Below are 16567 nucleotides of genomic sequence, written 5' to 3'. Positions count from 1 at the left end.
GACTGGAAATCTTATCTTAACCTCTCTCAGGCTGTGCCCCCAATCATTGGATCCATGGTTCCTGAAAGCCCACAATGGTGCTGCAGGCACAGAAGAAAGTCACTGGAAGTAAAAACTAGATATTCATCCTACAGAATACCTAGTTGTATTGAGTTCCTATCCCATTATTAACTGAGTAGACAGACATGAAATGACACAAATGATTAACTCTCATCCCAATGGAGACCCTTCCAATCCCATTGCCCTTGCGTAAGTCTTTCCCAAAGTCTCTCCATTGGGATGATATAGACAGGGTCAGAGAAAGAGGGGGAACCAGGTGACTGGAGAGATGAGTCCACGTACATCAGGGCTTGACTCCAAACAAATGAAAGATGGAAGTTGGTAAACAAGCACGTGGCCCCTGACACTCCTGGTTACCAACAGGAAGCAGAATCTGGTCACCTCCTTACAGATTTGGTCAACCTCCTCCTTGGGAAACTGAGCCATAATTTCTGTATAGGAGAAAAACTAGCACAGACAGATCATGTGGGGGGAATGTAGAGAAAAGGAATCAAACAGAACATAGGATCTGGCTTTTAATTCTTAACAGAAATGTGGTTACTCTTAAAGCAGAGAGGCACTGTGTCCAGGTTTTCAAGGCCAGAAGTTCTGGGCCTGCTGGCTCATTGAGGAGAAAACCAGGCAGTGTTGAAATGACAGTTCAGCACTGCTTTTCTTCTTGTGTTGAGTTGCCCAGTGCGACCTCCCTTCTGGGAAAGTCCTATGTAGCAGTGTCTGTTACTTCTGCTTGTTTCCACCTGTCTGGTCTCCCCTGTTGACAACTTACTGCCTGTCGCCTTGATGAGCCCCCTTCGCTCCATAAGGAAGGACAAGGTTTTGATGATCTGAATGGCTGAGTGTTACAACAGTCCTCCACCAACCCTGTTTACTCTTCACCCAGCAGCATCTGGGAGTTGCCAAAAAACAGTTCTGCAAAGATCTGCGTATCCAGAGAGTAGCGTTACATCTTAACTTAGGCAAGTTAAACTTTGTATTTGGCAGATAAAGAAAATATTGTAGATAGGTGATTCAGCCTGCCATTCTTTGCAGTAAGCACAAGTAGGTATTGCTGTTCCCTTAGCTTCCATGACCTTAGACCTCTCAGATGTGTGGGCATTCCACAGTTTGAAGTGTGAGTCTAGTCTACCAAGCCATGAATAATCTGTTCAACATTTTACTGCATCTGGTATTAGCTTAAAATGAGACCAAAAAAAGTGAATCAAAGATGACTCGTTTCATTAGTGAAGGGCCTCATGATATTGGGCTTCTCTAAGAAAAGATACTCACCATATGTTAATGTATATTAAAGGGATTTTTCAAGGGTAAATTTTACTATCTTCCAAATTCATCTCACATTCTAACTTAGACTATAACTCCTGTGTAAGATACAACTTCAGTGTACTATAAGTTGGATGTGTTTTCAATGTGACAATGTTCTTTTCTAATCCTGTCTGGACCCAGGTCTGTGATAGTGTTAAGAAGTAACAGTTCTCAGGGAACATGCTGCTAGAAGAAGACCAGTGGTGTGCTAAATATTTCAGAACTGGCTTGCTGGGAGGGGGGAGAAAGCCCTATTTGTAGCATCTGCCAGTTTCCATGGTGTAAATATTTCCACCATCACCAATTTCAACTTCTCAGTTTCACATCACCGAACAGGGCATTGGGGCATTTATGCCTAGCAGCTCTTACTAGCTGATACAAGCTGGTGTAGTGTTCACGTCCAGCACACCACTGGAGGGCCCTCATCAATACTGTTACTTCTTATCTGGTCCCACTCATTTCTTCCTGAATGAATTCCTTACTTCTACTCAGTTGGGTTTGGGGATTCTGGCTTCCTTATGAAGTTTTCTAGCTCTCAAGGGCTTCACTCCATCACCCACCGATGTCCATTTGTCACAGTATAATTAGGAGTGGAAAAATAAATCTACATCCAAATATTCCTTTTAAAGTAAAAATAGAGGCTATAAAGAATAACAGGATGGTGGCAGTAAAAAGGCAGCGTAGAGCTCATCTGGTATTAACTTCTCACTTTAGATGAACAGACTGAAGCAGAGAAAGGGATGAAGTGACTTGCTCAAGGTCACACAGTTACTTCTGAAACTAGTTCCCAGGAACCCAGGGACTCTTCCCTGTGTCACGCTGCCTCCTTCCCAAGGCATTCATTCACATTTTCTAAGGTGTGTGAGGTGTGCAGAGGTGAGAATTATTGTCAGCTCTTCCTGACGTGGAAATGTCCCAAGAAGATGATGAGGACTTCACAGGTTGCTATTCTGACCATCCTCTCCTTGTGGGTCTTTGGTTTCTTCCAAGGCTTGATTTGCTTGTCTTTTATTAAAGTCCCTTTTGACTCTTAAAAGGAAAATATAAAGTAGGTTTATTAATTGAAGTGAGAAATAAAAGATTTAAACTTTTGAAATGATAGCATGAAGCTCAACAATTTATAAAGAAGCATGAATCGGGTAACCTTAAAAATATCATTGATTTTAAATGTTGAAGTTCCCATTTTTCTGCCTGTCCCATCAACAGAGACCTCATGCTAAGCTAATTTACCTATTATAATTTTTGAAATCTCTTCCAAGAAAAAAAGATGAAATTTCTCGATTTTCTGTTATGGGTATGCATCATTTTTATAATTAGAATAAAAAAATGTTTAAAAATATATCAAGGCATTGCAAGTCAAATCTGACTGAAAGAGTCCATCATTTGCTGAGCTGCTGTTCTTCCAGGAGTTACTTACTTTTCTCTGTTGAAAATTATGAACTCCTTTTGGACAGATTCAAGGTGCTCTTGAAGAACGCATGTCTTCAGGGTGAACATTGGGGAAAAAAATAGAGACATAGTTAGCAGACAAATGGAGAGTCTCAAATAGCCAATAACTTACTAAGTGTCTGTTTAACTGAGTGGCCCAAATCAATTAAGACCAATGTGTCCTCAAAATAGATGCTATCTGAAAATTTGTAGCCAGAGTGAGACCACAATCAGATTAACAGAGGAGCAAATAGGAAAGAAAGAGAATAAAGTACACAACTCTCTGCTCCCCACAATAAGGCAGCAAGGAAGAGAAGACCTGGGTTATGGTTTATGAGCTTGATGTCTTTCAGCCATTTAGCAAAGAAACCATGGCTTCAAGACAGGTGGGTTCACGTCTGTAATAAAATCCTTCCAAAAAACTTCTGATGAAAAATGTTCTTCTCAAAGGAAAAAATATTTTTGTTTTTAAATCTAAGAATTAGAAAATACTAAGTCCTCAAGTACTGGAGGTTTTTTTTTTTCTTTCCTGAACAAATATTTAATTGTTAAAAGAATAAACTATAAAAAGGAAAGTAGCCCACATGTGTGCATTAACATACGATATTTGTTTTTCCCTTTCTGACTTGCTTCACTCTGTTTGACAGTCTCTAGCTCCATCCATGTCTCTACAAATGACCCGATTTCATTCCTTTTTATGGCTGAGTAATATTCCATTGTATATATGTACAACATCTTCAATCTATCCATTCATATAGCAGAAACTAACAACATTGTAAAGCAACTATACCCTGATTAAAAATAAATAAATTATATGCTTTCATAGAAAAAGGAGAGGAAATTTCAGAGAAGTGGCAAAGGAAGCAAAACAAAGGAGAGAAAGAAGACTTTGTTACACCTCACTCTTATCCTCAAACTGGGGGATTTGTGACCCTGAGGGTTTCTAGTATCAGTCATGGGGAATCCCTGTGATCTGATAGAGCTCCTTGGAGCAAGATTTTAGAAAAAATATTTTAACATTAAAATATTATATCAAAGTACATAAACAAATGTTTAACATTTATATAATACTTTGTTTATATATATTTTATACACATACATGTTTCTACATTTATGTATTTACATTTTACAGACAATATATGTATAATATAAACATATAAGTAATATATAAGCAAAAGTTATACAAAATTAACATGAAGAATATTTAAAATGATAACATTTTAAAATATTTTAACATTAAAAATCAAGATTATAATCAAATAAAATGCAGAAATTTACTCAAGTTTTTTTTTCTCTGTCATATATCTCTGCTTTATTTTAAAAAAGATGTAAAATGCACCCTCAGAGATGAATTTGTGATATAGCATTGCAGATGTCATGAGTCCCAACCCTGGCCCCAAGGGCTCATGTGCAACATGTTCTCTTTCCTCTGCTTTAACTGGAAAAATTTAAGAAGGGCAGCTACATGGACAAGTCAAAAGGATAAACCAGAAAGAGTATGAGGGAAAGGAGTGGGGAGCAATCAGAATGGGGGAATGAATGGGTCTTAGGTGACTGAGAAGAAAACTACTGGTTAAAAATCTTGGGATGTGCTTCTTAGGGATGAGAGAACAAACAATGATGAGACTAGTATAAGTACAAATGGCATCAGAAATATCTGAAGGGTTTGGAGCAGGTGGAAATCTCAGGAGGCAGAAAAAGAGAATTTAGGTCATTAGCTTCCATGGCAGACAGATTGGCGTGCATCAGTGTTTTTGCTTCTTTACTTTAAAAAGGTTGGTGAGCAGACAGGGTCAGTGGAGAACATCCATGAAGCAAAGAAACAACAGAGCATCTACCATGAGCATGAACAGAGGCGTATACCATGAGCCATGGAAAAGAATGAAGTGAGAAGTCAGGAAGCAGAGGGGAAAAATAAAACATAACAACAGCTAACTTTTTTTTTTTTAGGGTTAGCACTTTTAATTTTTTGTTTCTTTTTTTAAATTTTTATTTTATATTGGACTGTAGTTGATTTACAATGTATTCGTTTCAGGTATACAACAAAGTGCTTCAGCTATACATGTATACATATAGCTATTCTTTTTGCAAATTCTTTTCCCATTTAGGTTATTACAGAATATTGAGCAGAGTTCCCTGTGCTATACAGTAGATCCTTGTTGGTTTTCTATTTTAAATATAGTAGTGTGTACATGTCAGTCCTAAACTCCCAGTTTATCCCTCTCCCATCCCCTAACCTTTCCCCTTTGGTAACCATAAGTTTGTTTTCTAGGTCTGTGAGTCTATCTCTGGTTTGTAAATAAGTTCATTTGTATCATTTTTTTTTTTTTGGATTCCACATATAAGTGGTATTATTTGATGTTTATTCTTCTCTGTCTAACTTACTTCACTTAGTATGATAATCTCCAGGTCCATCCATGTTGCTGTAAATGGCATTACTTCATTCATTTTAATGGCTGAGTAATATTCCATTGTATATATGTACCACAGCTTCTTTAACAGTGGCTACCATTTTGGCAGACAAGTACTAACTGACTCAGAACAGTCTATGTTCTGAGTAGTACCAGAGTACTGGTACTAGTACTGAGTCTAAGTAGGTACCAATACTAAAACTCTATTTTATAAATGATGAAACTGAGACACAGGGAGAAAAGGAAAACAATAGTGCTTTTACACTAATCAGCCTAATTCTACAACTGTAGGTTGTAACTTTGACTGTATACCTGAATCACCCAAATAACTTAAAAAATTCCAATGCCCTGCCACACCCTGAGATTCAGATGAATGAATAAACTAGCATGATGATAATGTAGTGAGCTGCTGAGATTGATCCTCACATTTTAAAATCCTTGAGTAGAAATAAAGTGCTACTTTGAGATTTATCATCTTTCTGATCTTTCTTTGGGGGAAGACTGCTCGTTGTTTTGAAGCACAATCCTTTTTGTTTTCAAACTGATGCTATAACATTGGGAGAAACTAGAGCCAAACGGTGGCACAGGCAGCTCCAAACTGCCACCCTCAGCAGAACAAAAAAAAAAAGCAGAAACTGTCAGGGCCCACACTGCCAAAACTCTGGAAAGAAATCAAAGGTTTATAGCAACCAAATGCCAAATCAAGAAAAAAGCAACTTAAAAATGGTCCTGGTGTTTAAGGAAATCTCTATCAAAATGTTAGCTGAACACAAGCCAAAATAAGAAAGACTGCAGTGATGATGCATGACAAGGGATAGGATATTCTTTGCAAAAACAGTTTGTAAAAGTCACTCAGAAGTACAACGGTAGCCTTCAACAATCAAAACCCAGCAAATCCTAGAGGAGGGAGGAGGGAGGAGAGAGTCCAGTTTCTGGAGTTACCACATTATAATTTTCAAATGTCATTTTTCAACAATAAATCACAATGTATAAAAAGAAACCAGTAAGTATGACCCACTCAAAGAAACCAAATAAATTGACATAAGTCATCCCTGAGGAAGCCCAAACACTGGACTTACTTGACAGACTTCAAAACAACTCTGTTAAATATGCTTGGGCTTCCAAGGTGGCGCTGGTGGTAAAGAATCTGCCTGCCGATGCAGGAGATGAAGACACTTGGGTTTGATCCCTGCGTGGGGAAGATCCACTGGAGTAGGAAATGGCAACCCACTTCAGTCTTCTTTCCCAGAAAATCCCATGGACAGAGGAGCCTGGCAGGCTACAGTCCATGGGGCTGCAAAGAGCTGGACATGACTGAATCACTGAGCCCATAAATAGGTTCAAAGAGTCTAAGGAAACCACATATTAGGCTACAAGACAGGTCTCAATAAATTTAAAAAGGTAAACATCATACAAAATTTTCCCTAGCCACAATGAAGTGAAGCTAGTAATCAATAATAGAAGGAAAAATGGAAAATCCACAAACATGTGGAAATTAAACAACACATTCTTAAGCAACCTGTGTGTCAAAAAATAAACCACAAAAGACTTAGGAAATATTTTGAGATGAATTCAAACAAAAATACAACATGCCAAAAAGTATGGGATGCAGAAGAAATAAATCAACAACCTAACTTTATACCTGAGGAACTAGAAAAAGACGAGCAAACTAAACACAAAGTTAGCAGAAAGAAGGAAACAATAAAGATTAGAGCAGAGATAAATGAAACAGAATAGAAAGACAATAGAATCAATGATATCAAAAGTTGGTTGTTTGAAAAGATATCAAAACTGAGAAATGTTTAGTCACAATGATAAAGGAAAAAAAATGCACATAACTAAAATCATAAATGCAAGTGGAGACATTACTTCCAACCTTACAGAAATAAGAATACTGTGAATAACTGTACACTTACAAATTAGAACATCTAGATGAAATGGACAAATTCTTAGAAACACAAATTACCTAATCTGACTCAAGAAGAAATAAAATCTCAGCAGATATTTCAGAAGAGTAATCTACAAGTGAGAATAATAAAAAATTTTACAACAAAGAAAAGTCCAAGACCAGATGGTTTCAAAGGTAAATTCTAAATACTTAAAGAAGAATTAACACCAATCTTTCTCAAATTCTTCCAAAAATACAAGAAAAGGAAAGGTTTTCTAACTTATTCTATGAAGCCAGCATCACTCTGATACAAAAATACATTATGAGGAAAAAAATTACAAACTAATATCCCCTGTGAATATAGATACAAAATCTTAAACAACATATAGCAAATAGTCCAATAGCATATTAAAAAATTACACATTGTGACCAAGTATGATTTATTGCTGGAGTGCAAAAATGGTTTAACATAAGAAATGCAGTCAATGTAATACTTCACAGTAATTGAAAACACACACAAACACACCACAAACACACACATGATGTCTCAACTGGCCCAGAAAAGGCATTTGAAAAAATCAAAACCCTTCATGATAAAAACACTCAGAAAACTAGCAATAGAACCGAACTTCCTCACCATGAGCAAAGGCATTGACAAAAACCCCACAGCTAGCATGATACTCAATGGTGAAAGGCTAAAGTCTTTCCTCTTAAGATAAGAAAAAAAAACAATAAAAGAATCCAAACTGGAAAGGAAGAACTAAAAGTATCTCAATATACAGATGATATAATCCTATACATTAACATAGAAAACTACAGAGAATCCATCAAGAAGCTACTAGAGCTCATAAATGAGTTCAGTTGCAGTGTACAAATTAATACAGAAAAATCACTTGTGTTTCTACACACCAGTAATTAATCATCTAGGAAGAAATTAAGAAAAAATTCTATTTCCATAGTCTCCAAAAGTATAAAAGACCTAAAAATAAGTTTAACCAAGGAGGTGAAAGATTTATACTCTGATAAGTACAAACATTGCTGAAACAAATTAAAGAAAAACCAGTGGTTTGGGGAGTATTGAAAACTTTTGGATAGACAATGGTAGTGGGTACACAATATTGCAAATGCACTTAATAAATTGTACACTTAATAGTTAAAATGGAAAATTATGCTATACATGTTTTACCATAATAAAAAGGTTATAAACAAGACAAGCAAAAGGACTGTAAAGAGAATGTAAACTTTGATTAACAATGTAAAGCCCTCTCTTTATCATGAGCAAAGCCACCTCTTAGCAAATGATTCTGAGATTGACATGATACCTGGGAAAAAGAAGAAATTGCTTTTTCTTCTCCTTGGCATTAGGAAATGTTAGAGGTTCTGTACTGTGGGTGAGTGGCTCATAGCCTTTCCCATGGGAGATGTGAGAGTTTGCCCCTGCGACCTGGTGGCTGGGCACAGGTTAGGTCTAGGACAAGAGGGGATCACAGGAAGAAGTCCTGTGGATGGAGCTTGACCTTGTAATTCTAAGAACAGCAATGACCAGTCTTTACAGTTCAGTTTTAGATTTTTCTTCTTTTGATGTGTTGATCAAACACTGGTTGAGCCTGTACTATATTACATGCACTCTTGGGGTACCATGAAGACAGTGTGGGTAAGACTGACAGCTGGTCTTTGCACAGGAGAAGCCTTTTTTTAGTGGGACAGAAAAAGACACACAATTAAGCATAAATAATATATTTATAAATTATGGGTCCAATCCATGGGTTGGGAAGATCCCGTGGAGGAGGGCATGGCAACCGTCTCCAGTATTCTTGCCTGGAGAGTCCCATGGACAGAGGAGTCTGGCGGGCTACAGTCCATGGGGTCACAAAGAGTCGGACACAACTGAGCGACTGAGCACACAAGCACAAGGTCAGAAAGGAGTTAAAAACAGGGGCTGAGAAAGAAGGTACCTCCCCTTTGATTAGGAGGCATTTGGGGTATAAAGAGGGGAGGAAGCCCCTTAAGTGAAGGTCCAAGAGGAGAACATTCCAGGAAAAGGGAAGAGCAAGGGCCAGACACTAGCAGGGCCTATGCATCTTGAGGGTTTTGAGTTGAGGTCAAGAATGGCATAGTACAAGGATGGGGAGGAAGGTAGACAGATCATACAGAGCAGGGAAGGCATGGCAAGAAGTTACTCACAAATTGCTGTTATCTCTAAAACTTGAAAAAACTTGTAACTAAGGTGATGTCTTGTTCTTGGCTACATTTGGAGGTCTGTTAACAGAGGCGCCTACACAGGGAGCTCTCTAGGGGAAAAGGAAGGAGCTAGCTAGGAGAAGCCAGTTGGTTATGATATGAAGAGCAACAGATCATTAGGAGGAAGATGGGTAAAGTGAAAAGCAACAAGCAAGATGGGTTTGTGGTACAGCAAAGCATTCCTTGGAAAGCCCTAGAAAACACTTAAAGATGGGAATCCGCTCAGAGGCCAGTTCTGTGGACAAACAGGATGTGGACTTAAGTTAACTGACCATTAAAGAGTAAAGTATGCCCTGAGGACTAGAGAAATTAGGAACACTGAGAATAGTTGCTTGTTTGCAGAGCCATTTTAACCACAAGATTATGCAATCTCTGAGAATGGGGATGTCAGTGAATGCAGGAATTATATCTTATTCATATCTCTTCCCAGTGTTAGCACAGAATGCGGCAGATAATAGGGATTCAATAAAAATGACCTAAGCAAATGGATACAGAAGGATGGAAGAATCGATGACCATTAGTTGAGTGTGTAGGGAGATGGGTGGATGATTGAGTGGATGAATGGATGATCATTGTTGTTTAGTCGGTAAATTCTGTCTGACTCTTTGGTGACCCTACAGACTATAGCCCACCAGGCTCCTCTATCCATAGGATTTCCAGGCAAAAATATTGGAGTGGGTTGTCATTTCCTTCTACAAAGGGTCTTCCCATTGGCAGATGGATTCTTTACCACTGAGCCATCAGGGAAGCCCATGGATGATCATTAGAGGCAAGGTGAATATTTAATGCTTCACCATCATTATTATACAGAAAACCACTGTGTAAAATCCTACTGAGCCCCTGTAAGTTACTTTTCTGAAATCTGACCTCTAAACTCTGACAGAGGATAATGTAGGTAGTTACAAAATTAATTTGATTCAGCCTGAAATCCAGCAACAATGCTCAACCATATAATTCCATCTTTTCTGTGACTGGATACTCCCTACTTCTGCTAGCCCTGACATCAGGAGATTCTGCTTCTAGCAAAGACCAGATATACCTCTCTGGGACTGGCTGCTCCCAGTGATTCCTCAAAAGAATGGAGCCCAAAACAGGTGGGACACAACTTAGTGACTAAACAACATTTTCCATCATTTTAAGGATGGTAACCTGACCTAGGTAGGCTTCGCCAATTAGATTCCCTTCCAGGAGATCGCAAAATTTAAATTGAGTTAGGAGAAGGCACTAAGGGAATCAAGTTAATTGCAGAGGCCTGGGTAGGACATTCAGAAGTAAAAGATTGCTGCTGGGACGCCCAGGGCTTCCCTTTCAGAAGCTGGGGTGTTCAGCTTCCTCTCACAGTCACGAAGCTGCCAGTTCCTGTGGGAAGCTCACCCACCGGAAGCTCACCCACCCGGAAGCTCACCCACCGGAAGCTTTCCAACAAATAGCAGCAGCCATGAAGATTCCCACGACCCTGAGTGTAAGGAGACTGCTTACCTGAGAGGAATCGCATTTCCTCATCTCCTTCTCCTTCTTGGCCAGACGCTTCTTTTTCTTGTGAAGAGGCTTGGACTCCAAAATCATTTCTTCGAGTTCAAAGGTGGGGTCACAGTTCAGCCTGCCTTTCTGCAAGGAAGACAGGTTGACTGATTCCTTACATTCCTGTATCATTCTAAAAATAGACCGGTCTGAATAAGGAGATTATAACTCCGTCCTGCAGGAACAGTCCAAGAATAGCCAACTGGGATTTCCACTCAAAAGTTTTAGGTAGTTTGTCGCCAGCGTTGTTTTTCATGTTCTTTTTGTATTTTGTTTATTTTTCTAAACTCCCAAGGAGGCTTCCAGGAGTTAGAAAGGAAATCCTATTATGATTATCTTTCTAAAGTTTGCCCTTTGAGGCTATGTTTCTCAAAGTAGGTTCAGTGGTGGATCAGAATCACCCTAAATTGATTCCTAATTTCCCAACCAGACTTCCAGAATCAGTGTTTCTGAACACCAGGCCAGGAAATTGCATGTGTAACAAGCTCCCCAGATGATTCAGATTCACAATTAAATCAGAGAAGCACACACACAAGGTCTCTGGAGGCAGTGCTGATGGGGTGGCGTGTGAAAGAGTAGAAACTACGGGAAAGGTGCCTAGATCTCCAAGGCCTCATGTGTCAGCCAAGAGTGCAAGCTGTCCCTGCTGGACCCCGGGGAGTGGCCAGGTAGGACCCCACCCCCTGTTGCTCCAGAAGGTAGCATTCCCCCATCCCAGAATTCCTCCCCATTGCCTTCTGGTGCCTCTTGCTTTGTACCCCACCCACCCATCTGCTGTTTGTACATGAAGAATCACACCCCCACATGCCCATAGCAGGCACCTGGCCTGGGCTTAAGAACAGAAAACTCTGAATTGTTTCTGCAGGCTCTTTTAAGAGATGATTATTCTGCCAATCTGCCTACAACTGAATGTGTAGAATCAGGCTGTGGGGAGAGAGGGGTTAGAGGTCTCACTTGGCTCCTTGGCTGGAGCTCAGTAGACTGCAGGAGTCCACAGATGTTTTTTGGCTAGGTACATCTGGTGGGACTTATTTCCCTTTGCTTATTAGTCATCGCGAATATGATTCCCAGTGTAGAACTACCAGTGAAAGTGAAGTAGCTCAGTCATGTAGGACTCTTTGTGACCCCATGGACTGTAGCCTACCAGGCTCCTCTGTCCATGGGATTTTTCCAGGCAAGGGTACTGGAGTGGGTTGCCATTTCCTTCTCCAGGGGACTTCCCAACCCAGGGATCAAACTTGGGCCGCCTGCATTGCAGGCAGACCCTTTACCATCTGAGTCACCAGGGAAGCCTGAACTACCAGAGGAAGAGGAATAAATGGTGAAAACAAACACCCAACCCAAACAGCTTTCAGTCCTTTGACTCACAGAACGCCTTGGATACAAATTCCTACATCTTTGGAATCAGAGAAAATGTTTTAAATTGGCAGCTTCCTGGAAAAGACTATTTGTAGGATTAGGACTTGTTTCCACTAAAAGTAAGCCACAAAAAAGTAGTTAGGAGCTAGAACTCCCAACACTGACCTAGACTGGAATCCCAGCTTAGCCACCTGCTAGCCATGTGACTTTTGTCGGCCAACTTACCCTGTGTGTGCCTTGGTTTTCTCATCTGTAAACGGGAATGTTGGCTGTCTTACAACACTGGTGTGGTTATCTGATGAGACCATGTATGTATCTGGCACACAGAAGACTATGCAATGAATAAGAGTTATTAAGGGTTTTTTAGGATTGACTCACGTTAGGAACAAATCCTGGAATGAGCCTCTTCTGCAGAACTGCATCCCAGTTCATATCATTCATATATGGGAAGTTTTGAATATCGGACAAATGGGAAAATCGGTGGTCCGGATTCAGTTCAAGTAGCTGCCAATGGAATACAAACATCAAGATCATGAACAAGGTCAAAACTTGGGGAGCAAAAAATTATAAAGATTCCCTATAAATATTTTTAGGAATAGGATTGAAGGAAACAAGCAGTGTTTCCCTTTCTTAGTCCCATAAACAAATAATATAGATAATAATGAGTGGTCAGAATGAATTGTAAGTTGGTCATGTGGTGAGTGAAAACAGCTTGTCCTCCTGAGTCAAATATGTTTGATTCCTGATTCCATAACTGATTAATGATGGGCAAGTTTGTTCTCTAAACCTCAGTTTGCCCATCTGTAAAAAAGGGGTAATAACCTATTTTGTTAGGTTTAGCTATGACTAAACATGGCCATGTTCAAATAAGGCCATGTTTAAAGTGACTAAGAAATCTGTTCTTCTTGAGTGGAAAAATGTACACTGGTTTTAACATATGAAATTCATTTCACACTAAAAATTTTAGCAATCTTTTATAACTAATCAATATATACTGGGAGTGACACAGATAAGATGTCATTAAGATTACTACAACAGTTCTGGGTTTTGTGAACTGAGATTAAAGATTTTGTTTCCTCACTCAAACCACCCTAGAACCACTATCGTTACAGTCCTGTGGTTCGGATGGGAAGGAGCAGTTCCACTTGAGAATGGGCCTGAAGGTGATCAGTGTGGGTCATCAGGGTGCAATTCTGGGGTGAGAAGGCTGTCTTGGAACTAAGGAAAATTTGCTTATGGAAAATGACCTCTGCCCCTAATTCTTTATTTTTGACATCACCAACAGCAGTATCCCTATTGGAAAACAGAACACTTGACCCAGAGACAAGAGACATAGTTTTTGAAGTCTTAGTCCACAAAGCTCTTTTCCTTGACCAGCTACAACCTGTGCAGTTTTCTCTCTTAAGAAAAAAGGCAAGTTCATCCTCTTGGGCTCCTCATTTTTCTTTCACATAATAGACATGATTGAGATCCTGCCTCAGTTATCCTTAATCTTCCCGGTGAACATGGGTACGTTGAAAAATCTGATGAAAATCATTGGACCTCATTAATTCAAATTCCACATTTTACCACTTGTCAGGCTCTGTGTTAGGTGCTGAGGACACCATGGTGAACAAGTCAGAGGTGGTCCTTCCCTCGTGCAGCTTGAGAGCAATGGTATTAACCCAAGAGTCACACATGTGCAATGTGTAATTTCAAACTGTGAAAAATATGATGAAGGAAAGTTCACGCTTGTGTGAACTGACAATAGAGGGAGGCTCCCTGAAGAAGTGAGATTTGAGCTGAGATCTAAAGCTGTGTTTTTCAAACTATGCAGAAGGGCTAGATATTTCTCTTTGGTTTAATTTCCAACCCACTGAAACTAATATGTGGTGTTATTTTGTGGGCTAGTATGGAACTCTACACCGTGTGCAACTGGTGATTTGAGCTTGACATCACCACATAGGCTGGTACGCTGTTCAGTGAGAGGAGTCCACTGACCATGTGCTTTGAAGCATCAGCAGTATCAAACTGCTATACATGTTTTTTTTTTTTTTTTTACCACTTCTCTCAATTTCTATGTTATGGACACAGTGGGGAGTAATTAATGTACTTGGACCACTTAGTGAATCACATTGAGTAGTAATCATCTAAAGAAGGGAGCCAGAAGAGCTGGGGATGGGAGCAGTGTTCTAGGCAGTGAGACTAGCACGTGCACAGGCCTGGGATATGAGGGTGAGGTCGGGGAGGGGAAAGAGAAGGGAGAAGGAAGCACAAAGCAGTTTGTGTGTCATCAAAAGGGGGGCAAAAGTCCAAAATAAGACTCGAGGGGTAGTTAGAACCTTTACACCATCCAAATTATTTTGATCTTTATCCTAAGAACAATAGGAAAACAATGACCTGTGCTTTGAACAGGTCCCCGTGGGGCAGAGCAGAGAACAGAATGGAGTGTGTAAAAGTGTACAGGACAAACAAAACTTGATGGCAGTAGGCCTGGGAAGCAGATAGCAGGGGAGAGGGAGAGAAGTGTCAGAATCAAAAGGTATTTAAAAGGTCAAATAACACAACCTGGTGACGGTCTGGATATGAGGATGATGAGTAATTTCCGGTTCTGCCTTGTATAAGTGGGTGGATGGAGAGCCCAGCGACTGAGTGAGGGAACACTGGAGAAAGTCCAGGAAATACAGAGTTCAAGGATTCCATCTGGGGCACACGGAATTTGAAATGTCTTTGAGACATTCAGGAGGACATGTGCATTGCCTTATTAATGAAGCCAGGTATTTGAAATCTGTTAGCTGCAAAACCCACTCCAGAAATGTATATTATTATGATGGCCTCCCATTTTTTTTTGTTTTGATGTGGACTGTTTTTTTAAAGTCTTCATTGAATTTGTTACAATATTGCTTTTGTTCTTTATGTTTTGGTTTTTTGGTGGTAAGGCATGTGGGATCTTAGTTCCCTGGCCAAAGCTTGAACTCTCAACCCCTGCATTGGAAGGCAAAGTCTTAATAGCACTGGACCTCCAGGGAAGTCCCTGTAACTTAAACTTCAAACCGGATTGCCTGCTTCTTTTGATCACTTCCTTTTGTCATGCATTCATCCTTCTTACCTTTTTAAGAAGGGATACCATCTCCTGTGACCAGGCAGAAGGGTAAGTCACTAGTGCTGTCTCAAACATGTGTGCAATTTCCTTGCTGGAAGTACTGGAGCGAATATGATACGGTCTCTTAAAAGAGAGAAGTGAGAGTCTTCATTTTTATAGGTAAAAGGAAAAACATTGCTTTGTAAATGTTTCCAAGCTAAATTTTCAACCAATAAAATATCAATAGGATTTTGTTTTCCCCTCCAGCTGATTGTTTTGTTGCCATATGCAGATACAGTACATGGTTGCCACATTTCCTGCTTTTTAAAAAGATACAGAAAGACTACAGTTTCTCACAAAAGCTCTGAGTTCTTAAAAGCTGGTAATCCTTCTGGGTAAAAGAAACTTTTTTGTGGGCTAAATCCACCTCTGAGATGTCAGTTTGGAGCTGTCTTATAAGGTTAACTTAGACAAGTGTTTACCTAAAATACTGAACAGTGTGTAGTGTTAGTCACTCAGTCATGTCAGACTCTTTGCGTCCCCATGGACTGTAGCCCGCCAGGCTCCTCTGTCCTTGGACTTCGCCAGGCAAGAATACTGGAGTGGGTTGTCATTCCCTTCTCCTGGGGATCTTCCCAACCCAGGGGTCAAACCTGGGTCTTCTGCATTGTAGGCGGGTTCTTTACTGTCTGAGCCACCAGGGAAGCCCAGTGCTCAGTAAATAGAGGTTTCAAAAATTATTATTTAAGTGCTGATTATAAAGAGATTCAGAGTTTTACCAGATACACACCTCTTTTTACCTGTTTGAATCATAAAGACAAAGTTCAGGTTGGAAGGTTACACAGAAGACTTTAATCCCCACTCCAATTGCAATGAGCTGCTAGTTCTGTGGAGCTGGGTGGAGAATTTTATGATGAGGCTCAAGTATTTTTAGTTTCAAGAGAGCCAGACTCTGCTGTAATTTCAACTTGGCGGGGAAGAGGGAAAATGCAACGAATTTGTTAGTAATTTTCACAGATGTCCACTAGAGGGCAGCCTTTACCAATGCTGATTTCTTTGTTTCATAAAGGCTTCGCCCTGGGATTGTCTCTAAGTGAAGTGAGCTACTTAAAGCTACAGATGATACCATATTCGCATCTTTTGCCCTTGGGACCTAGCACCTAGTAAGTGCTCATTATATGTTTGTTGAATGAACATAATTTTCACATTAGATTAACCAACAATAGGACGGTGACTATGGCTATGTACATTTATCAAGTGCCTGGTTCTTTCAAGGAACAATGACTGTGGGCTGATAAA

General features: G+C 39.9%; 2 protein-coding genes across 4 annotated transcripts in view; one reads left to right on the top strand and one right to left on the bottom strand.

Moving 5' to 3' along the window:
* Nucleotides 1–562: 562 nt before the first annotated feature.
* Nucleotides 563–16567, bottom strand: part of STK32A (serine/threonine kinase 32A) — a 137408-nt gene continuing 121403 nt past the window's right edge. Inside the window, exons 9-13 of the mRNA XM_081505084.1 lie at nucleotides 15296–15412; nucleotides 12586–12711; nucleotides 10807–10935; nucleotides 2777–2841; nucleotides 563–2388 (exon numbers count right to left, since the gene is read on the bottom strand). Coding sequence (XP_081361210.1) covers nucleotides 2295–2388; nucleotides 2777–2841; nucleotides 10807–10935; nucleotides 12586–12711; nucleotides 15296–15412 — 531 coding nt within the window. The 3' untranslated portion in view covers nucleotides 563–2294. The remainder of the gene's footprint in view (nucleotides 2389–2776; nucleotides 2842–10806; nucleotides 10936–12585; nucleotides 12712–15295; nucleotides 15413–16567) is intronic.
* The window catches only part of PPP2R2B (protein phosphatase 2 regulatory subunit Bbeta), a 764919-nt gene continuing 759080 nt past the window's right edge, over nucleotides 10729–16567 (top strand). For 2 of the 3 annotated variants that reach the window (XM_081505076.1, XM_081505041.1), the window contains exon 1: nucleotides 10731–10909. The gene's annotated coding sequence lies outside the window, so the exon portion shown is untranslated. Of the gene's footprint in view, nucleotides 10910–16337; nucleotides 16432–16567 lie in introns of all 3 variants that reach the window. The other variant, XM_081505075.1, reaches the window with a different exon arrangement.

The sequence above is a fragment of the Giraffa tippelskirchi genome, chromosome 6, assembly GCF_054371585.1.
Source record: "Giraffa tippelskirchi isolate mGirTip1 chromosome 6, T2T-mGirTip1v1.2.pri, whole genome shotgun sequence".
Classification (NCBI taxonomy): domain Eukaryota; kingdom Metazoa; phylum Chordata; class Mammalia; order Artiodactyla; family Giraffidae; genus Giraffa; species Giraffa tippelskirchi.
Note: the sequence above shows the minus strand (reverse complement) of the source record. Positions and strands in the feature narration are given on the sequence as shown.